We start from the raw sequence: 22,952 nt of genomic DNA, 5'->3' as shown, positions 1-22,952 counted from the left end.
TTTAGCCTCTGATTTGAACGCTCTGTTTGAAGGGGCGTGTCTGTGTGAGACTTCAGTGTAAACGCCCACTGCTGTGATTGGCTGACATGCTTGCATATGAAATAGCTAGCATTACATGTAGAACTCTCTCGAATACTTTTACTATTACAGTTATTATACGTTTATACTATTACAGCTATCGGGATTAACGAATCGTGAGAAGTTTTTTAAGTATTTAGATCTATTCCCATCACATAAAAGGTTGCAGTGATGAGCATTGAGCAGATGACAGGCTGTTGATCGCGTGAATGAAGATCTTATCATTGCAACACAGTTTCTGCACTCTCACTAATGATTTCACCAGTGCCAACATGAGGTAAGTACAGTAAGAGCTTTGTTGTGCAGCGTAACAGCGTCATTGATTTCATAACGAGTTTTGGCAAGTGTTCAGATAAACTCGCGCTGTGTGATTGACAGCTTGGCCGATTGGAAAGGGATTGTTCTTTGATCGCTTTCTGTATATATTTTAATCACAGTTTAAATAAGATTATTTTCATCCTACCAAGAGAAACGATGTGAAGTTGATATTTTACAACATAGCACGGCGTGATTGGATTGGTTCCCCGTCGCGTCTAACATACACAATATGACTGACCGTTTGAAAAGGAACAACTCAGTTACTAACGTAACCTCGGTTCCCTGAGATAAGGGAGCGAGTATTGCGTAGAAGGCCGTGCTATGACGTACACGACTCAGCGTTCGTCGCTTCAGTCGATTAACCTGAATCTGCTGGGCTGTGCAGTAGCACTGCGTTATTTTAAAGAAGGCTTCAGTATTCGGAGAAAAGTCAGTATTCAGTATTCACTATTCCCCATCGCGTCTAGAAGATGCAATACCAGTTATGTTAGTAATCGAGTCGACATGTCTCAGTGATGACAAAACAGATGACTTCAGAATGATAGCACAGAATAAGCTAAAAAAAAAAGAAAAAAAAACTCACAGGAGCATAAAGGGACATAAAGGGACACTAAGGGACTCTTCCATGTGTTTTGTGTTCTTGAAATAAATCCCTCTAGGAAACTTTGCATGAAAAGCAAAACAGTAACTATGTATTTGTACAGTATGATAGTGATTTTTTTTTCTGTCCAATTTCCCCATAAGAGAGCAGCCAGAAAAATGGAGCGCAACTGGAAGAAAACAAAACTAGAGGTATTTCAGATTTCATGGAAGGAGAGCTCGATTGCATACAGAGAGGCCTTAAAAGCTGCTAGATCTGCTTATTTTTCAAACCTATTAGAAGAAAATAAACATAATCCTAGGTATTTATTTGAAACGGTGGCTAAACTAACGAAAAAGAAAGCTTCAACCCCAGACGTTTCCAAGCAGCACAGCCGTAATGACTTTATGAACTACTTCACTTATAAGATTGATAATATCAGGGACAAAATTATAACTATGCAACCGTCTACAACAGTATCGCATCAGGCAGTGCATTTTAGTCTCCCTGAGGAAAAATTGGATTCATTTATTGATATAGGAGAGGAAGAATTTTGCAAACTCGTTAATTCATCTAAATCGACAATATGTATGTTAGACCCTATACCGACTAAGCTACTGAAAGAGATGCTTCCAGAGGTCATAGATCCTCTTCTTAACATCATTAATTCAACTTTGTCTCTAGGATACGTACCAAAAACCTTTAAGCTGGCTATGATTAAACCGCTTGTTAAAAAAACGCAACTTGATCCTACAGAATTAGTCAATTACAGATCTCGAATCTACCTTTTCTGTCAAAGATATTAGAAAAAGCAGTATCCTCACACCTGTGTTCCTTTCTTGAAAGAAATGATATCTGTGAGGATTTTCAGCTCTCATTAGAATCACAAATTATTTGCTCTTATCATCTGATCGTGGTTGTATCTCTCTATTAATGTTACTTGATCTTAGTGCTGCATTTGACACTATTGACCACAACATTCTTTTAAATAGACTAGAAAACTATGTTGGCATTAGTGGAATTGCACTAGCATGGTTTAAATCATACTTATCTGACCGTTATCAGTTTGTAGCAGTAAATGAAGAGATGTCTCATCAATCACAAGTTCAGTATGGCGTACCACAAGGCTCAGTACTAGGACCGCTGCTGTTCACTCTGTACATGCTACCCTTAGGAGATATCATTAGGAAACATGGAATTAGCTTTCACTGTTATGCCGACGATACTCAGCTCTATATTTCTTCAAAACCTAACGAAACTTACCAATTCACAAAATTAACGGAATGCATAGCTGATATAAAAAATTGGATGACTAGTAATATCCTTCTACTAAATTCTGAAAAAACAGAGATTCTAATTATTGGACAAAAAACTTGTAATATGTAATAACCTAGAATACTGTCTAACACTTGATGGCTGCTCTGTCAAGTCTTCGTCGTCGGTTAGGAACCTGGGTGTGCTCTTTGATACCAATCTTTCATTTGAAAGTCACGTGTCTAGTATCTGTAAAACCGCATTTTTCCATCTTAAAAATATATCTAAATTACGCCATATGCTCTCATTGACAAATGCGGAACAATTAGTTCATGCGTTCATGACCTCAAGGCTAGATTACTGTAATGCTCTACTGGGTGGTTGCCCTGCACGCTTAATAAACAAACTACAGCTGGTCCAAAACGCAGCAGCTCGAGTTCTTACCAGAACCAGGAAGTATGACCATATTAGTGCGGTTCTGTCAACACTGCATTGGCTCCCTATTAAACATTGTATAAATTTTCAAATATTGCTGATTACTTACAAAGCACTAAATGGTTTAGCTCCGCAGTGCTTGAGCGAGCTCTTAACGCATTATAGTCCTTCACGTCTATTGCAATCTCAAAATTCCGGCCAGTTGATAATACCTAGAATATCAAAATCGACTGCTGGCGGTAGATCCTTTTCCTATTTAGCACCAAAACTTTGGAAGTCTTCCTACCATTGTCCGGGAAGCAGACACACTCTGTCAGTTCAAAGCAAGATTAAAGACACATCTCTTTGACCTAGCATTCACATAATACATTATAGACTTCTATAATTCAATGTTAGGCTGCATAGATTAGGTCAGGCGGAACCGGGAACACTTCCCATAAATCCTGATGTACTCGTTACATCATAAGAAGAATGGCATCTACGCTAATTTTAGTGTCTTTGTTTATCACGAGGTTTTCCCGCAGCCTCCCGGATCCAGGCCGTATCCAGATCTGATGAAGGACCTTCGCCTGGACCCGATGACAACGCAGTGCTGAAGTGCCAACTAGTCTCTCCCTATGGAGGATCCCTTTATCACTGCAGATAAAGCGTTTTCGGGAAATTCGTTTCGCTTACCTACCCCGAATTGATAAAATAAAATAAAATTCTGTATAAAAATGTATAAGGAAAGACCAGTACTTTGTTTAGGCTTGGTTTGTAGGGAATTCCAAACCTGCGCACATATATTCAAACGCACATAACTATAGAACCGATTCTTAATGCGCATGTGAATGCCATCAGCGTTTATCACAGGTTCGCGTTTAAAGTCTGTGTAGAGAGAATGGTGTCATCTTAGCTGCCCCTAATTTAATAACAAATGATCGTTGCAACGGAAGCGAATCAATCAAAACTAGCTGGAAAATAACTTTATTAAAGAACCGCTGCAAAGCCAAAACAATCTCTGTTACCATAAATTATACGTTTATCTCTGTAAAGCTGCTTTGAAACAATCTACATTGTTAAAAGCGCTATATAAATGAAGATGACTTGACTTGATTTGACTTGACTTGACTCTACCAACAGTCAGTGATTTCGTCAGACTTTTTTTTTTTTTTTTATAAACTGTTTACATCAGGCACGGATGCACTAGCGCACAGCTGGCCCAGTGAGCCTTCTTAAACAGGTCATTTTGGTTGCGCCTCATTGGCCCATCCAGACTTGGTTCTCAGAACTGGTGCTCCTCGCAATAGCCCCTCCCTGGCCAATCCCTCTGAGGAAGGACCTCCTTTCTCAGAGACGGAGCACCCTCTGGCACCCACGTCCCGATCTGTGGAACCTGCATGTATGGGTCCTGGATGGGATGCGGCAGATTTGAGTACCCTATCACCTCAGGAGGTGGCTACCATCACTTCCGCTAGGGCCCTGTCCACGAGACAAGCCTATGCGTTGAAGTGGAACCTCTTCGTCACCTGGTGTTCTTCTCGTAGAGAAGACCCCAGAAAATGCCAGATCGGGTCCGTGCTCTCCTTCCTCCAAGAAGGGCTGGAACGAAGGCTGTCTCCTTCCATCCTGAAGGATCTCTGCGCACCACGACCATGTGGAGTCGAAAACGGTGGGACAGCATGACCTGGTCGTCAGGTTCCTGAGGGGGACGAGGATACTAAATCCTTCTCGCTCTCCTCTTATACCCTCTTGGGACCTCGCAGTGGTCTTATCAGTCCTGCAGAGAGCTCCCTTTGAGCCATTGCGATCAGTGGAGCTTAAGTTCCTGTCTATGAACACAGCGCTCCTGGTCGCTTTGGCCTCTATCAAGAGGGTAGGGGACCTTCAGGCATTTTCAGTTGACGAAGCGTGCCTGGATTTCAGGCCGGCCTGGATACATGCCTGTAGCGAATATGCATCTGGGTAAATATGAATTAGCTCAAGAATATGGGGAATCTTGGGATATTAATATCTCTGACTCATGGTCATAATTCATAAGTCGCATGTACATTTATTTATTTTTTTATTATAGGAAATGCCTCGTTCTGTAACTGGTCTGACCAACCTTTAACTCGGCCAGCGAGTAGATGTAAGGTCAGTACAGTTAAGAAGGGGTATTCACAAACTCCACTAAAGTTTAGGTTCTGGCCAAGAACATTAAACTTTATTGAGTTTATTAATTAAAACTACTGAATGTAGTCTAATATTATAGAGCCTGTAGCTTTATAGATCTTTTGTTTCATTGACTTTATAAAAAGTGGGTTTTCAAACACAGAGCCAGTTAAAAGTATAAATGGGTTTATTAATAAAATGGCACACGCTAGAGATTATAAGCTACAAATATAAACGTACGTAAAATGCAAACGAGAAAACAGACACACATTTAACCGAACAAAAACATAAAACATAGCATGACGTGATCGGAATGAATGACATGAAAGAAAGAAAGAAAGAAAGAAAATAGAGGGTAACTTAAACCACAGACCTAAGACCTAGACACCTGGAACAGCTTTTATAGGAATCAATATACTTGCGAGATGTGGTACTCTTTCAGTGTGATGCTGAAAAGGGGACGCGCGTGCGCGTGTCCGGCTGGTTTGCGTCTAGCTTCTTCTTCTGGGTCGTTTCGAAAAACGATGTAAAGGCTCACTTGAATTTAACGTTACCGGAAAAGTTCAGATTCGTCTCCCGGGATGGGAGAGGCTGGAAATCTTAGTTGCAACGAACGGGAGCTACGACTCGAACATGTGTTGGTCCGAGGAGAAGGCCAGGGCCTCCTTCAGATGTTCCTTGGAGAAACGCTGCGCCGAGGAAGAGGGTCCAGAGAAGTTGGATGAGTTGAGTTGGAAGAGAGGAGAGAAGAGAAGAGAGAAGCGCTCGAGATGAGGGGGTTTCTGCCTTTTAACAAACATCTGTTTACGCCTTCTCTTGGAACGACAGCGAATCAGATTGTCTTTTCTGAAGCGGGAAAATTCTCTTTGTGTGAAGAAGAAAACGCCTACTTTCACCATATGTCTTATGAGAGAAAGAATTCATATTTCTTCTTAAGATTGTACACCTGGAACAATACATCTTACTGTAATACTATGTGCGGGACTGGTTGAATTAAAACAGGGCGGTCAGACAGATACCAAGAATTACAGGTAGATATTGGACACACATAACATTATGTTCATATGCATCATTACACACAAATAAAGCTTGCTTAAACACACAATAAAATGGTCAGTATTTCCGTTATGGCATGTGAAGACACTTGAGAAACACAGGAATACATATCAAACATTTGAAGAGTTTTCTCTGAAATGTTCCATGTGTGTTAAGGTGTTGGAATGTTGGCTTGTAAAGGAGCTGGATGAGTTGCAGCTTTGGAGCCATAAAAGTTTATGACCAGGTTCGAGTTACAAGACACTATGGAGTGATTTCCTTTCAATGAATCTTCGGAATTAAAGATTTTACTCTAGCAAACCACACCTCTATTATAAATTTGTAATGAATGGTAAAATGAAATTTTACTATGTGGAAGTCCATATATGGAAATGTGCTTCAGTTGCATCTCGTGGTGGGTTTCTGGTTGAAAGTCCACGAGTGTGTGTGTGTGTGTGTGTGTGTGTGTGTGTGTCTTCTGGAATGTCACGAGGCCAGCCGAACTGGCGCTGGCAAATTGCTCCTCGTGGGGCAATTATTAACCAGTACGGACACAAGACGATGTGTCTTCCCATATGATCACTTAACGCGAGAAGCAGATGTCGTTGTGGCTACATTCCCCCTTTTTGTTAAACGAAATTCGGGATGGAATTCGTTGAACAACAAATAGGCACAACGAGTGTCAGGGCGTTGTCGGTGACCGTGGAGATGCACATCACCGTGCTAGACTTCTCTGAGTGTGAGTCCTGCCTTGGCAGTCAGGAGTCGGGGGTGTTCTTTCTCCATGCGATGTCGGATGCCAGACCTGGTGAGTGTGGCTGCTTTCTCGCGAACCACTGCGGCCTGCATCCTGTTAGAGGCGATAGGGAGAGAGAGAGAGAGAGAGAAGGAGAAAAAAAAAAAATTTCCAGCGATGGAGGTCCTTAGTTGGTTTAGGACAGTCTTTTTGGTTCGCTGAGGTTGGTATGCCACATGCTTTGACGTCCCATGCATGGCTTTTTGGCACATGTGGCGTCATTGTTACGCCTGGCCCCCCCCCCTTGTGCTGTGTGGCTTTACGAGCTGTGGCGCTGTGATGGCAACAGGTGCACAATGCGTATTGAAGTCTTGTGAACGCAACATGTGCGTGGTGGCAGACAGCTGTCTGAGGCACTGGTTGTCAGTGAGCTCGGATGGCCTGTGAGGGTGGTGGAGGGGTAAGTGGTGGCATAGGAAAAGTCTGTTCATCAGAGGCCCGCATGACTTTCTTTGTACACAGCGGAGGTAGCGTTTTAGCGGCTCTGAGGCGTGCAGTGTAGTTGGTAAAGTTCGTTTGTGCTGTGTAATCACTGCAATGGTTAGGGTGGGTGGGTGGGTTGTCTGTATGTGGCGCAGACATTGGTTTGGTTACTCAACTGCAGGTCAGTCAGGACCTTGAAGCAGTAGGTGTCAGTGTTCGTTTTCTGTGTCTGTGTCAGACGTGGCTGCACTGTCTTCATCTGTGATGTAAGAAGACTCTGCCTCACCAGTGTTCTGGAGAGAGTGGTTACAGGTTCGACGGTCTGGGCTTGGAGTTCTGGACGGCGGGTGATGCTGGTTCCAGAATCTTTCTGAGCGGTCGGTCCGACGCTTTGGACGGGCACCGTCACAGTCGTGCCGCCACCTGCTGTCTGGTTCTGAGCGGTGCTCAGAAACGGAGTGAATTGTGTGTGTCTTTACCGTCTTTTCATCCATGGCCCTTTGCTTGGTGTAAGCCTTGTGGGCTAAGTCTCTGAGTTCTCGAGTAGACATGGTTCGTGGGCAGACGAGCACGCCGAGATGTTTACTCACGGTGCTATGCAGGTTCCGCAGAAACAAAGTTCTAAAGGTTATATCTTCTTCCATATCTGGTGTGTTGGTTGCTCCGAAGAACGTTTGTCGGAGTCGGTCATAATAGGAGTGTGGGTGTTCAAGTCGGGCCTGTTTCACGTCGAGGGCCGTGATAAACCCTTGGTCTGATTCTGGGTCAGAGAATTCGCGGATCAACGCTTGTCGCAGTTGCTTGTAATCTGCTTTGACAGGCTGTGGTTGGCGATCCAGAAAACTACGCACCTCTCTGCTTGAGGTGATTCTTACCAGGTACAATTTGTCCCAAGCTGTCGCGTTGGCGACAGTTTGCAGGTGAAAATCAATGTCTTGAAGGTACGCATGAACACTGCAGTCTCCGGCAAACGTAGGAATGTTTCTGGCCATCTTGTTGAGGTTTGTTGGACGAGAGCTGTTGCTGGGGGCCCAATCCGTCTGGAGAGGATTCTGACCCTTTACAGCTCTTGGTGTTTGGCTGACAGGCGTGGTGTTGTGCAGTGGGCTTTCGCCCCCCTTTTCAGCTCTGGGTGTGTGGCTGAAAGGCGCAGACTCGCTGGAAGGGGGAAATGGTGTGAGATGTTCTTCCCCTTCCCGGTCGCGGTTGAAACTGTAAGCATGTCTCAGTTCTCTGCGAACCATGTCTAGTTCGTCTTCGAGATCGTGTCTCTGCTGAATGAGCTGATGGATTTTAGTCTCTGCTCTCTCAAGGAGAGCTTCAGCCCGTTGGAGCCTTTCGTTGAGTTCCTTCCGGGTGTTTTCCTCCGACTGCTGTCTTTGATCTGTGTGCAGACGAAGATCGTCCAGGGCTCTTTGAAGTCTTTCAACTTCCTGTTGTAGCGTTGTGTCCGTCTCGTCCTCTTCCTCGGTCAGGAAGATTAGCTGGTCTAGCCGACTCTTCCGGGCTTCTGTGGCCTGGAGCTGTAGTGCGGCTGCCTTCTGTTCCATATCGAGGCTGAGCCTTTCGCTGGCCCAGGCCTTGGTGACGAGGTTGAGTGCGATTTTCCGAAGATTTTGACCAGCTGCTCGTGGTCGTACTTCTGGGTTAGCTCGACATCTCTGCTTACTGTGGTGAGAGAAGCACAGCACACACAAAAAGAGACACAATGCAAGTTTGTTTTAGGGTTAATGAGCTATACTCATACGGGCTATGCCGTTTATGAGAATTTCGGGGCTAACTGATGCCGACAGTTAGCTGAGCCAATTTCGTGGGTATGGATGAAACCCACAATAGAAATTTGGACAGGCGGTAGCCTGGGGGGGGGGTCGTCTAGCGACGCCCGCTTTGATCGTCACTCTATTATTCAGCTTTTCCTGGGGTCTCTCTTAGGTTCTGTGTCTAAGTGAAATGAAAGAAACAAATCACAACAGAGTGGAGAAATAGACAAGGTTGAAGGTAGGGAAGATCAGAGGGAAACACAACACAAGGAAGTGAATTGGTCTGCAATGAAATGTCGCAAACAATAACACGGGGAGCATTATTTAAGGAAAATAAATCAAATAAGATAAAATAAAATAAAATAAAGAGGCCTAAGCCTTATTAACACTGCGAGAGTTCCTGATCGGGCCAGGAGATGCGTGGGTTATCGGGACAGGACCTCGAAAGAAGGTGTGTCTTAGAGAGAGAAAGGTGGGTCTAAGCACTTAAAATACCCCGAAGGAATAGCTAGTATTCTGTGGTTCATAATAAGTGGATGGGTTCTATCAAATTTTAGTTTACCTGGGGTGAATAGAGGTCATCCAGGCGGAAACCAGCGGGCGCGGTCAGACCCTCCGACGGTTCCAACACCAGACAGAGCGCAGTGTCAGTAACGCCGGACAGATGATCCCCGCCCACTGGAAACCACCAGGGATGACTTTCGGATCACCACAGTGCACTGACTGAGTCCTGCCAATAGATACACAATGAGGGATTAAAATGTTAGACTTAAAGTAAATTGAGGCTTTCTGGTTTCATCAAATTGAGTAAATATGTATGCAGGAGTCAGTGGCAAAGGCTTTACTAAAATAATGATACAACAAAAAGGAAATTACGATAATTGGTTGTAATTATCAGAATAACCCACCCCCCCCCCCCCTTTGGAGAGACTGGAGAAAGAGGGAAGAGAAAAATAATTATCAATGAAATAAAATTTGAATAAACAACACAGGTTTGAGACGCAGGCAGAGGAAAAGGCCCCGGCAGTGGGTTTGTGCCACAAGGGTGAGGGCCGTGTTTCCTCTCAGTGGTCCACCTGGTTGAATAGACACAATTTGAAAAATGCAAACTTGTTTAAATTAAAATTCAAATAAGCATGCAATGAGAGGTCCAAAATAATAATAATAAGGAAGGAAAGAAAATTAGAATGATAACAGTGATGTATCAATACTAAAAATAATCAAAACTGAAATTCAGAATGACTTCCTATAATCCTTACAATAACACTGAGGTTATTCGTATGGATCATAAAAAAATAATCAAACGAAAAGGGGAGCAAGGAGACACTTCAATTGCAGACTGGGGGTTAAACAGATATTGATAAGTCGACCCAAGATCGCCACACGGTGGCGTGCTTCTTCCTAGGTGGACCTATCAATGAACTGAGTGAATCGAATCTAAGTTTTTAATTCGAAAAGTTTTCCTTTTTTTTCGAACTTAACTTAAAGTGTGACAGTCGAAAACAGAAAAAGTAATTGTCTAACTCCAAATAATATCAGCATAAGCTAAGCTTGAATGCAGTTAAGTATTTGAGAGAGAAAATGAATGCAGAGAGAAAAAGAAATTGAAAGCAGGTATTATCTTAGAACGCCACGAGATGGCGTAGTTGCGCTCGCGCAGGCTGACGTCAGTGGGAGGCGACGCTCACGCAGGATGACGTCGGTTGGGGGCGCGTAATTTGAGAACTGCCCCAGACTTAGAGGCTGCCCTCTAGTGTCGGTCAGTGGCGTAATTCAGCAGATTTTTTTTTTTTGGAATCACGTGGTGTTTTGCGCTTCTGTTGCATGCGGAAGACTGACGCGAGTTTCACAACATGTGACTAACGGGAATTACACATTATGCATTACACATTGAGACGGTTTTAGAATAAGAACAGGGATTATCATCTTTTCTTAATTCATAAAACTGGTCTCCAATTTACACATTATATATTATACACATGAGACGGTTTAAAGAAGGAGAACAGGGATTATCATCCGTTTTCTTAATTCATAAAACTGGCCTCCAATTACATATTATACATGGTTTACAATAACAACAGGTATTAAAACTTCGTGTTTTAATCACTAGAAACTGTGAGCAAACAGGCGTTGAACATCTATTTACTTAAGCTGTGAGCACACCAGGCATCAGAACAGCTGTGAGCAGGACTTATCATCTGCTCATCTCCCATAAGCATTAATCAAAATAGCACTTTTATGATTTTTGCGTAGGTTTACGAAATTGGATCGCGAGGCCAATTTCTGACCAGGAGTTATATCGTTAACGTATTGTATAAGGCCTATTACGACTGAAAACTATCAGATTTACGTCTTCGTCCTAAAAGAGATCCTTCGTCTTCATTTAGTCGGTTTAAATCATGTTACATGTATCAACTGCAAAGAGTTTTGTTTCGTCTTTACAGAGACAGATGTAATGTCATGAACTGCAGTTTTAGCAGAGCTGGGCTGGCTTTGTGCCCGCCATCAGCTGGGTGAGTTCGCCTTGGCGACTTATCTCACTATTCAAAACGCGCGTATAGCCTACAATTATTAATACCAATAATACACATTCAACTGAAACTGAATTTGCCCACAAAAATGAAGTTTGAAACTGCTCGAAATATCTCCACCAAAATGTGGCGAATATGCATCTGGGTAAATATGAATTAGCTCAAGAATATGGGGAATCTTGGGATATTAATATCTCTGACTCATGGTCATAATTCATAAGTCGCATGTACATTTATTTATTTTTTTATTATAGGAAATGCCTCGTTCTGTAACTGGTCTGACCAACCTTTAACTCGGCCAGCGAGTAGATGTAAGGTCAGTACAGTTAAGAAGGGGTATTCACAAACTCCACTAAAGTTTAGGTTCTGGCCAAGAACATTAAACTTTATTGAGTTTATTAATTAAAACTACTGAATGTAGTCTAATATTATAGAGCCTGTAGCTTTATAGATCTTTTGTTTCATTGACTTTATAAAAAGTGGGTTTTCAAACACAGAGCCAGTTAAAAGTATAAATGGGTTTATTAATAAAATGGCACACGCTAGAGATTATAAGCTACAAATATAAACGTACGTAAAATGCAAACGAGAAAACAGACACACATTTAACCGAACAAAAACATAAAACATAGCATGACGTGATCGGAATGAATGACATGAAAGAAAGAAAGAAAGAAAGAAAATAGAGGGTAACTTAAACCACAGACCTAAGACCTAGACACCTGGAACAGCTTTTATAGGAATCAATATACTTGCGAGATGTGGTACTCTTTCAGTGTGATGCTGAAAAGGGGACGCGCGTGCGCGTGTCCGGCTGGTTTGCGTCTAGCTTCTTCTTCTGGGTCGTTTCGAAAAACGATGTAAAGGCTCACTTGAATTTAACGTTACCGGAAAAGTTCAGATTCGTCTCCCGGGATGGGAGAGGCTGGAAATCTTAGTTGCAACGAACGGGAGCTACGACTCGAACATGTGTTGGTCCGAGGAGAAGGCCAGGGCCTCCTTCAGATGTTCCTTGGAGAAACGCTGCGCCGAGGAAGAGGGTCCAGAGAAGTTGGATGAGTTGAGTTGGAAGAGAGGAGAGAAGAGAAGAGAGAAGCGCTCGAGATGAGGGGGTTTCTGCCTTTTAACAAACATCTGTTTACGCCTTCTCTTGGAACGACAGCGAATCAGATTGTCTTTTCTGAAGCGGGAAAATTCTCTTTGTGTGAAGAAGAAAACGCCTACTTTCACCATATGTCTTATGAGAGAAAGAATTCATATTTCTTCTTAAGATTGTACACCTGGAACAATACATCTTACTGTAATACTATGTGCGGGACTGGTTGAATTAAAACAGGGCGGTCAGACAGATACCAAGAATTACAGGTAGATATTGGACACACATAACATTATGTTCATATGCATCATTACACACAAATAAAGCTTGCTTAAACACACAATAAAATGGTCAGTATTTCCGTTATGGCATGTGAAGACACTTGAGAAACACAGGAATACATATCAAACATTTGAAGAGTTTTCTCTGAAATGTTCCATGTGTGTTAAGGTGTTGGAATGTTGGCTTGTAAAGGAGCTGGATGAGTTGCAGCTTTGGAGCCATAAAAGTTTATGACCAGGTTCGAGTTACAAGACACTATGGAGTGATTTCCTTTCAATGAATCTTCGGAATTAAAGATTTTACTCTAGCAAACCACACCTCTATTATAAATTTGTAATGAATGGTAAAATGAAATTTTACTATGTGGAAGTCCATATATGGAAATGTGCTTCAGTTGCATCTCGTGGTGGGTTTCTGGTTGAAAGTCCACGAGTGTGTGTGTGTGTGTGTGTGTGTGTGTGTGTGTCTTCTGGAATGTCACGAGGCCAGCCGAACTGGCGCTGGCAAATTGCTCCTCGTGGGGCAATTATTAACCAGTACGGACACAAGACGATGTGTCTTCCCATATGATCACTTAACGCGAGAAGCAGATGTCGTTGTGGCTACATGCCCAAGGTTCCCACAACTCCTTTCAGGGACCAGGTGGTGAACCTGCAAGCGCTGGCCTTGGAGGAGGAAGAACCAGCCTTGGCACTGCTCTGTCCAGTATACGCCCTCCGTGCTTACGTAGACAGAACGCAGTGTTTCAGGACCTCAGACCAGCTCTTTGTCTGTTATGGTGGGAAGCTGAAAGGAAAAGGCTCTCTCCAAACAAAGGTTGTCTCACTGGATAGTGGTCGCCATTGTCTTGGCTTACCAGATGCATGGTCGACTATGCCCCCTAGGGGTGAGGGCCCACACCACCCGGAGTGTGGCTTCCTCCTGGGCTCTAGCACATGGTGCCTCGCTAACAGACATCTGTAGAGCTGCAGGCTGGGTAACACCCAACACTTTCGCGATATTGTATAATCTCCAGGTAGAGCCAGTGTCCTCTCATGTACTCGCTTCCACTAGCCAGTAATAGGACCTGCTCGGTGTCATCACTTCCTGCGCCATTCCACTCCACAGACTGGATACATGCGCTATTTCACTTAGATGAGTTCTCATTAGACCTTGAGTTCCTACTTCACTGTCAATGCCGTCTCCAGAGTGCATGCCCGGTTGGTCAGCCCTCGTGATTGGCTAGGTGCTTCCATGTGCATGGTTCCCCCTCTTACCGTCTCGAGGTTGAAACATTCCACCCTGCGGGCTGGACACCTCTGAGTTTTCCATATGCATCCCACATGCAGGTCATGTGTATTCTAAGTCTTCCCTACGGGTAGGCGCTGTTACATATTCCACCTGGGATATGCCACCCAGTGTACCTCGGTATTCTTGTGTTAAGCCTAGCCCTTCGTCCGTGCTAGCCTCACGACAGGGAGCTCAGACTTGCGCAGGGCACTGGAAGACAGCCGCTGTGGCGTGATTAAATTGGGACCCCCATTCGTCATTCACTTACGTAACTCGTAGTGACTGAACGAAAGGGAACATTTCGGTTACGTTTGTAACCCTCGTTCCCTGAGGAGGGAACGGAGACGTTACGTCCCCCTGCCACAACCACTCTAACGCTGGAACAGCCGGGAGTTCAGTCTCGGCTCCTCAGCATAACATAATGCGAGATTGCCGCGCTGCTCCTTTTAAACCCATGTGGTGGAGCGGAGTTGCGCCATGCAAATTCCCCAGATCCATGGCATTGTTTTGCCATTGGCTCGTTTTGTAAGAACTCGAAGGTGATAGGCTTCTAAGCGAAAACCCCCATTTCGTCATGCAATGATGTAACGTCTCCGTTCCCTCATCAGAAAACGAGGGTTACATATGTAACCGAGACGTTCCTCAACAGATACTCAGAACTGGAAATTGTCGGATAAGATGCACCATTTCACATTGAGTGCTCTTTCCATGTGAAGCTCACCCAGAGCCAAATTATGCTCCATAGTACACTCAGCACATTCTTCTGAGGAATTGTTCTTGATTGTTTGACAAAAAAAATTATGCAAATGAAGCTTTCCTGTGCTGCAGAGTTCTCTTGCTTCCTTAATAAGCTGGATAGTTTCTAGATAGTTAACTACTGATGAGACATTTGTCAACTCATCATCGACATAGAAACTCCTTTCTATGAATCAAATGTAGGTTTCACTTAAGTTACCTCGCCCTTGAGCCACACGGTGCTTGAGTTCGTAGTTGGCACACCCGGGCGATGAGACTGCACCAAACAAATGTACCTTTATTCAATTATTATTTGACTATGCTCTGATGCTCTCATTGAAGTCAGACTTGAGTGTTTTGATGATGTTTGGTGGCGTACAGTGGCGGAGCCAGAGGGGGGTCCCCTGACATGCGATTGGCCAACCCGGGTGCCACCCCAAAATTTTATTTGCTACTGGCAGTAACTGTTGCTGATGCTGATTTAAAAAATAATAATAATACGTTCGCCGGCAGCGCGGCGCGCGCGCAGTTTTCAAACGGATGAGCAGAGGACGAGAGATGGTTGCAAGATACCGAACTTCACCGAATAAGAAAACATCATATTTGAAGTAAGTTTTTAAGGTTTAGCATCAGGGTGGTTTGCTCCGAATAGCCTACATTAGGCCTAATACACGCATATACAGTACCTTGCCGTGTGTAGCCTACGTTACAGTACACAAATGTTCTAGCTAATGTGAGGATAGGAGATCAAAACGCAGGCAAAGAAGAGCAGAAACAAGCGATATTAAAATGCGATCACTATAGGACTATGAAGCTTTATGGGTGTAGGGTGTTGATGGACTCGATCTACTGTGTTTTGATCATCATTATGAATCTGATCTAGATGTAGTCTTTGATAAAAATGCGATTTTCTCAGCTTTTTGCTCATGTTGCTTTTTATGAAACTTGCCAACATTCAAGTGTTGATAAAAAAGACGCACGAAGCTAGAATAAAACATTTTTTTTTTTTTTTTTTTTTTTTTAAAGGAACACTCCACCGTTTTTTGAAATAGGGCTTATTCACTTTCTTTCCTACATTTAGATAGGTGGGCAAATGCATTTTTGTCTCAGTGCATGCGTTGTTTTAGTTTGACAGGGTCGGCGCTAGCTTAGCTTAGCACAATGAATGGAATCCTTTGTTGCCAGCTAGCATGGCCTGAGTAAAAGTAAAAAAAAAAAAAAAACCCCACCTAATTACTTCTTGTGGCCTGCGTATTCACAACGAGTACAAATAGCAATGCAGATTAACACTAGGTTATTTCCTAGGCAGATATTGACTTGGGACTATATTAGGGGGAAGCACAGGCGAAGCACTGCTGCTTAGGCGAAGCACTGCTACTTAGGCGCAGAGATATCACGCAACACATGAAATGTGAATATGTGGTATAATATGTGAATTAGGGCTGTGCGATATGACGATATATATCGTATGGACGATATAAAAAGTATATTGTTTCATATTATGCTCTATCGTTTATATCGTGGTGTCGCAAAAAACATTGTTTACGACAAAACTTTTTCATCATTTGGATGACTGCAATCTTACACGCAACCACGGGGACGCAGGCAGAAACGTGAATAATGGCGAGTGAAGGGGAGACAGAACCGGGTGGCTCCGAGCAGGAGAAGAACCAGCCAAGACAAACCGAGGAGCTCGTTCCTAAACGAGGGGCTACCTCTGTAGCATGGACATGGTTTGGTTAACTTTCTATATGTTTGGTTGACTATTTTATTTTGATAATGAACATGCTGCGATGTCAAGTTAGCAATGCTAGAACGTGTGCGCGTGTGAGGCGTCGGCGCGATCACAGGATTTGTTGTCCTTCTGAGGGACCTGTTACTCCGTATAGTCATACGGATAGAAGCAACAACAACAAAATTATTCAAAACTGTATAGTTTTTGTAAAATACAGAAAACAAGCACGATGCCGTTTTCTGCCATCTCGGTTTCCTCTATGTGAACTTTGGATCCCGTTGCATGAACCGAGGCCAGCAAAAATGTTCCTTTCGTTTTGTTAATCTGTAATTATTTAAGTGAAATAGCCTATATTTTGCGTATAGGCCTATATATTAGTTTTATATATTTAGTTTTATTCTGTTTCCTCCGTTTACAGAAGAGCTTTAAGTGCGTGATGTGACATTGTTTGAATCAATGTTCTACACTATCCTGCATTTTTCGCTGGTTTCAAAAACAAAAAGTTGCATATTACCTGCTATTCATTTTCACTGAAATGTAGGCCTAATTTTTTGACATTTGGTGACATATACAGTAGCATATACATCCTCGGGAAAACTAACGCCAGCGCATTGCCATTGCGACTTAGGTATGACTTGACAGCTGAGCACGGGCATTTCACTCACGTTGATATTGGCTATGCGTCAATAGCATCTTCATCATGATTACAGTTATGTGTTCCTAGTCCACGGTGTGAACATTGTGTGAGTCTTCCCTCACTTTCCAGGCAATTGACATCATCCAGCATGCCTGATCCACTGCCTTGACCAAAGGCGGCATTATGAGGTGCACTGATGGCGGATCCACACTTTAACTGTCTACAGACCACAGCAGCATCTTTCATGTCCCAGTCATCATCGCACACGGTTCCCCACTGGCCATCATGATAGATCTCCAGTCTCCCACAGCATGAATCAAACCCATTGACCAACCTTGTGTCTGACAGATGGCATTAAAAATTAAAGTACAATGTGATTGAAGATTTATTCTCTGGTCTATCTGTGTATTGTATGTGTCTGACATTGCTAGGAGTCCCTATTGTTTTCATTAGTTTTCTACTTTAGAGGAAAACAAATATGATTTTACCTTCACAGACAACACCTGCATCTTCGGAATGACCGCAGTTATGTGTGCCAAAAGGAGAGTGTGAGCACTGTGTGAGGGATGATTCACGTCCTGTACATCCCACATCATCCAACCAGATCTGACCACCTCCCTGGCCAAAATGAGCACTTTGGTGTGCACTTTCAGCTCTTCCACATCTCAACTGTCTGCACACCACAGTAGCATCATCAATGTCCCAGCTATCATCGCACACTGTCCCCCACTGGCCATCATAAAGGATCTCAACTCTTCCAGAGCAGTCGTTATTACCATTTATTAGTCTAATACTATAATCTCCTAAAAAAAATAAAATAAAAAAAGAACTCCATTATGATACAACTGACATCTTATAACATGCAAACTAGCCAAAACTGTCATTGTTCATATGTTGTATAACTAAAATGAGAACTGACTTTTAAATAAGTCTGTTACTTACCAGTTACAGATGTTAGAGCACTGGCTGTTGAGATGAAAAACAGGGACATTTCAAAACACTGTAGACTTACAATTTGAATTAAACAACAACAAAACACATACTGACTCAATGCAATAACCGACAGACAGATAGTTCCCTTTCAAACAGTCAGTCTTATTGCGCCTGCTAGATGCGATGAGGAAACTCCTTTTCTCAGAATACTTAAAGGTCCCATTGCATGGATTATTTTATTATTTTATAATGTTTCCTGGGGTGCCCTTATAATGTTAGTATGTTTTTAAGATAATTTTTTTTAATAATTTATAAATAAAAGGCATATTTCCTAGCCTGATTTTAGCCTCTGATTTGAGCGAGTATTGCGTAGAAGGCCGTGCTATGACGTACACGACTCAGCGTTCGTCGCTTCAGTCGATTAACCTGAATCTGCTGGGCTGTGCAGTAGCACTGCGTTATTTTAAAGAAGGCTTCAGTATTCGGAGAAAAGTCAGTATTCAGTATTCACTATTCCCCATCGCGTCTAGAAGATGCAATACCAGTTATGTTAGTAATCGAGTCGACATGTCTCAGTGATGACAAAACAGATGACTTCAGAATGATAGCACAGAATAAGCTAAAAAAAAAAAGAAAAAAAAACTCACAGCATAAAGGGACATAAAGGGACATAAAGGGACACTAAGGGACTCTTCCATGTGTTTTGTGCACATAACTATAGAACCGATTCTTAATGCGCATGTGAACGCCATCAGCGTTTATCACAGGTTCGCGTTTAAAGTCTGTGTAGAGAGAATGGTGTCATCTTAGCGGCCCCTAATTTAATAACAAATGATCGTTGCAACGGAAGCGAATCAATCAAAACTAGCTGGAAAATAACTTTATTAAAGAACCGCTACAAAGCCAAAACAATCTCTGTTACCATAAATTATACGTTTATCTCTGTAAAGCTGCTTTGAAACAATCTACATTGTTAAAAGCGCTATATAAATGAAGATGACTTGACTTGATTTGACTTGACTTGACTCTACCAACAGTCAGTGATTTCGTCAGACTTTTTTTAATTTTTTTATAAACTGTTTACATCAGGCACGGATGCACTAGCGCACAGCTGGCCCAGTGAGCCTTCTTAAACAGGTCATTTTGGTTGCGCCTCATTGGCCCATCCAGACTTGGTTCTCAGAACTGGTGCTCCTCGCAATAGCCCCTCCCTGGCCGATCCCTCTGAGGAAGGACCTCCTTTCTCAGAGACGGAGCACCCTCTGGCACCCACGTCCCGATCTGTGGAACCTGCATGTATGGGTCCTGGATGGGATGCGGCAGATTTGAGTACCCTATCACCTCAGGAGGTGGCTACCATCACTTCCGCTAGGGCCCTGTCCACGAGACAAGCCTATGCGTTGAAGTGGAACCTCTTCGTCACCTGGTGTTCTTCTCGTAGAGAAGACCCCAGAAAATGCCAGATCGGGTCCGTGCTCTCCTTCCTCCAAGAAGGGCTGGAACGAAGGCTGTCTCCTTCCATCCTGAAGGATCTCTGCGCACCACGACCATGTGGAGTCGAAAACGGTGGGACAGCATGACCTGGTCGTCAGGTTCCTGAGGGGGACGAGGAGACTAAATCCTTCTCGCTCTCCTCTTATACCCTCTTGGGACCTCGCAGTGGTCTTATCAGTCCTGCAGAGAGCTCCCTTTGAGCCATTGCGATCAGTGGAGCTTAAGTTCCTGTCTATGAACACAGCGCTCCTGGTCGCTTTGGCCTCTATCAAGAGGGTAGGGGACCTTCAGGCATTTTCAGTTGACGAAGCGTGCCTGGATTTCAGGCCGGCTAACTCTCACGTGATCTTGAGATCCCGGCCTGGATACATGCCCAAGGTTCCCACAACTCCTTTCAGGGACCAGGTGGTGAACCTGCAAGCGCTGGCCTTGGAGGAGGAAGAACCAGCCTTGGCACTGCTCTGTCCAGTATACGCCCTCCGTGCTTACGTAGACAGAACGCAGTGTTTCAGGACCTCAGACCAGCTCTTTGTCTGTTATGGTGGGAAGCTGAAAGGAAAAGGCTCTCTCCAAACAAAGGTTGTCTCACTGGATAGTGGACGCCATTGTCTTGGCTTACCAGATGCATGGTCGACTATGCCCCCTAGGGGTGAGGGCCCACACCACCCGGAGTGTGGCTTCCTCCTGGGCTCTAGCACATGGTGCCTCGCTAACAGACATCTGTAGAGCTGCAGGCTGGGTAACACCCAACACTTTCGCAATATTGTATAATCTCCAGGTAGAGCCAGTGTCCTCTCATGTACTCGCTTCCACTAGCCAGTAATAGGACCTGCTCGGTGTCATCACTTCCTGCGCCATTCCACTCCACAGACTGGATACATGCGCTATTTCACTTAGATGAGTTCTCATTAGACCTTGAGTTCCTACTTCACTGTCAATGCCGTCTCCAGAGTGCATGCCCGGTTGGTCAGCCCTCGTGATTGGCTAGGTGCTTCCATGTGCATGGTTCCCCCTCTTACCGTCTCGAGGTTGAAACATTCCACCCTGCGGGCTGGACACCTCTGAGTTTTCCATATGCATCCCACATGCAGGTCATGTGTATTCTAAGTCTTCCCTACGGGTAGGCGCTGTTACATATTCCACCTGGGATATGCCACCCAGTGTACCTCGGTATTCTTGTGTTAAGCCTAGCCCTTCGTCCGTGCTAGCCTCACGACAGGGAGCTCAGACTTGCGCAGGGCACTGGAAGACAGCCGCTGTGGCGTGATTAAATTGGGACCCCCATTCGTCATTCACTTACGTAACTCGTAGTGACTGAACGAAAGGGAACATTTCGGTTACGTTTGTAACCCTCGTTCCCTGAGGAGGGAACGGAGACGTTACGTCCCCCTGCCACAACCACTCTAACGCTGGAACAGCCGGGAGTTCAGTCTCGGCTCCTCAGCATAACATAATGCGAGATTGCCGCGCTGCTCCTTTTAAACCCATGTGGTGGAGCGGAGTTGCGCCATGCAAATTCCCCAGATCCATGGCATTGTTTTGCCATTGGCTCGTTTTGTAAGAACTCGAAGGTGATAGGCTTCTAAGCGAAACCCCCATTTCGTCATGCAATGATGTAACGTCTCCGTTCCCTCATCAGAAAACGAGGGTTACATACGTAACCGAGACGTTCCTCAACAGATACTCAGAACTGGAAATTGTCGGATATGATGCACCATTTCACATTGAGTGCTCTTTCCATGTGAAGCTCACCCAAAGCCAAATTATGCTCCATAGTACACTCAGCACATTCTTCTGAGGAATTGTTCTTGATTGTTTGACAAAAAAAATTATGCAAATGAAGCTTTCCTGTGCTGCAGAGTTCTCTTGCTTCCTTAATAAGCTGGATAGTTTCTAGATAGTTAACTACTGATGAGACATTTGTCAACTCATCATCGACATAGAAACTCCTTTCTATGAATCAAATGTAGGTTTCACTTAAGTTACCTCGCCCTTGAGCCACACGGTGCTTGAGTTCGTAGTTGGCACACCCGGGCGATGAGACTGCACCAAACAAATGTACCTTTATTCAATTATTATTTGACTATGCTCTGATGCTCTCATTGAAGTCAGACTTGAGTGTTTTGATGATGTTTGGTGGCGTACAGTGGCGGAGCCAGAGGGGGGTCCGGGGTGGCACTGGACACCCCTGACATGCGATTGGCCACCCCGGGTGCCACCCCAAAATTTTATTTGCTACTGGCAGTAACTGTTGCTGATGCTGATTTAAAAAATAATAATAATACGTTCGCCGGCAGCGCGGCGCGCGCGCAGTTTTCAAACGGATGAGCAGAGGACGAGAGATGGTTGCAAGATACCGAACTTCACCGAATAAGAAAACATCATATTTGAAGTAAGTTTTTAAGGTTTAGCATCAGGGTGGTTTGCTCCGAATAGCCTACATTAGGCCTAATACACGCATATACAGTACCTTGCCGTGTGTAGCCTACGTTACAGTACACAAATGTTCTAGCTAATGTGAGGATAGGAGATCAAAACGCAGGCAAAGAAGAGCAGAAACAAGCGACATTAAAATGCGATCACTATAGGACTATGAAGCTTTATGGGTGTAGGGTGTTGATGGACTCGATCTACTGTGTTTTGATCATCATTATGAATCTGATCTAGATGTAGTCTTTGATAAAAATGCGATTTTCTCAGCTTTTTGCTCATGTTGCTTTTTATGAAACTTGCCAACATTCAAGTGTTGATAAAAAAGACGCACGAAGCTAGAATAAAACTTTTTTTTTTTTCTTTTTTTTTTCTTTTTTTTTTAAAGGAACACTCCACCGTTTTTTGAAATAGGGCTTATTCACCTTCTTTCCTACATTTAGATAGGTGGGCAAATGCATTTTTGTCTCAGTGCATGCGTTGTTTTAGTTTGACAGGGTCGGCGCTAGCTTAGCTTAGCACAATGAATGGAATCCTTTGTTGCCAGCTAGCATGGCCTGAGTAAAAGTAAAAAAAAAAAAAAAAAAAAACCTAATTACTTCTTGTGGCCTGCGTATTCACAACGAGTACAAATAGCAATGCAGATTAACACTAGGTGATTTCCTAGGCAGATATTGACTTGGGACTATATTAGGGGGAAGCACAGGCGAAGCACTGCTGCTTAGGCGAAGCACTGCTACTTGGGCGCAGAGATATCACGCAACACATGAAATGTGAATATGTGGTATAATATGTGAATTAGGGCGGTGCGATATGACGATATATATCGTATGGACGATATAAAAAGTATATTGTTTCATATTATGCTCTATCGTTTATATCGTGGTGTCGCAAAAAACATTGTTTACGACAAAACTTTTTCATCATTTGGATGACTGCAATCTTACACGCAACCACGGGGACGCAGGCAGAAACGTGAATAATGGCGAGTGAAGGGG

At 43.7% G+C, this 22,952-nt stretch overlaps 1 protein-coding gene across 1 annotated transcript in view; it reads right to left on the bottom strand.

Annotated features, from left to right (window-relative positions):
- The window catches only part of LOC309506580 (scavenger receptor cysteine-rich domain-containing protein DMBT1-like), a 36,552-nt gene that overhangs the window by 6,652 nt on the left and 6,948 nt on the right, over positions 1-22,952 (bottom strand). The window contains exons 2-6 of the mRNA XM_082180422.1: positions 18,040-18,063; positions 17,586-17,900; positions 17,138-17,438; positions 8,551-8,720; positions 7,532-8,436 (exon numbers count right to left, since the gene is read on the bottom strand). Of these exons, the coding sequence (XP_082036548.1) occupies positions 7,532-8,436; positions 8,551-8,720; positions 17,138-17,438; positions 17,586-17,900; positions 18,040-18,063 (1,715 nt within the window). The remainder of the gene's footprint in view (positions 1-7,531; positions 8,437-8,550; positions 8,721-17,137; positions 17,439-17,585; positions 17,901-18,039; positions 18,064-22,952) is intronic.

This window comes from Leuciscus leuciscus (genome assembly GCF_965113295.1).
Source record: "Leuciscus leuciscus genome assembly, chromosome: 9".
NCBI lineage: Eukaryota > Metazoa > Chordata > Actinopteri > Cypriniformes > Leuciscidae > Leuciscus > Leuciscus leuciscus.
The sequence above is the reverse complement of the archived record's forward strand: the minus strand, read 5'-3'. Positions and strand labels throughout refer to the sequence as shown.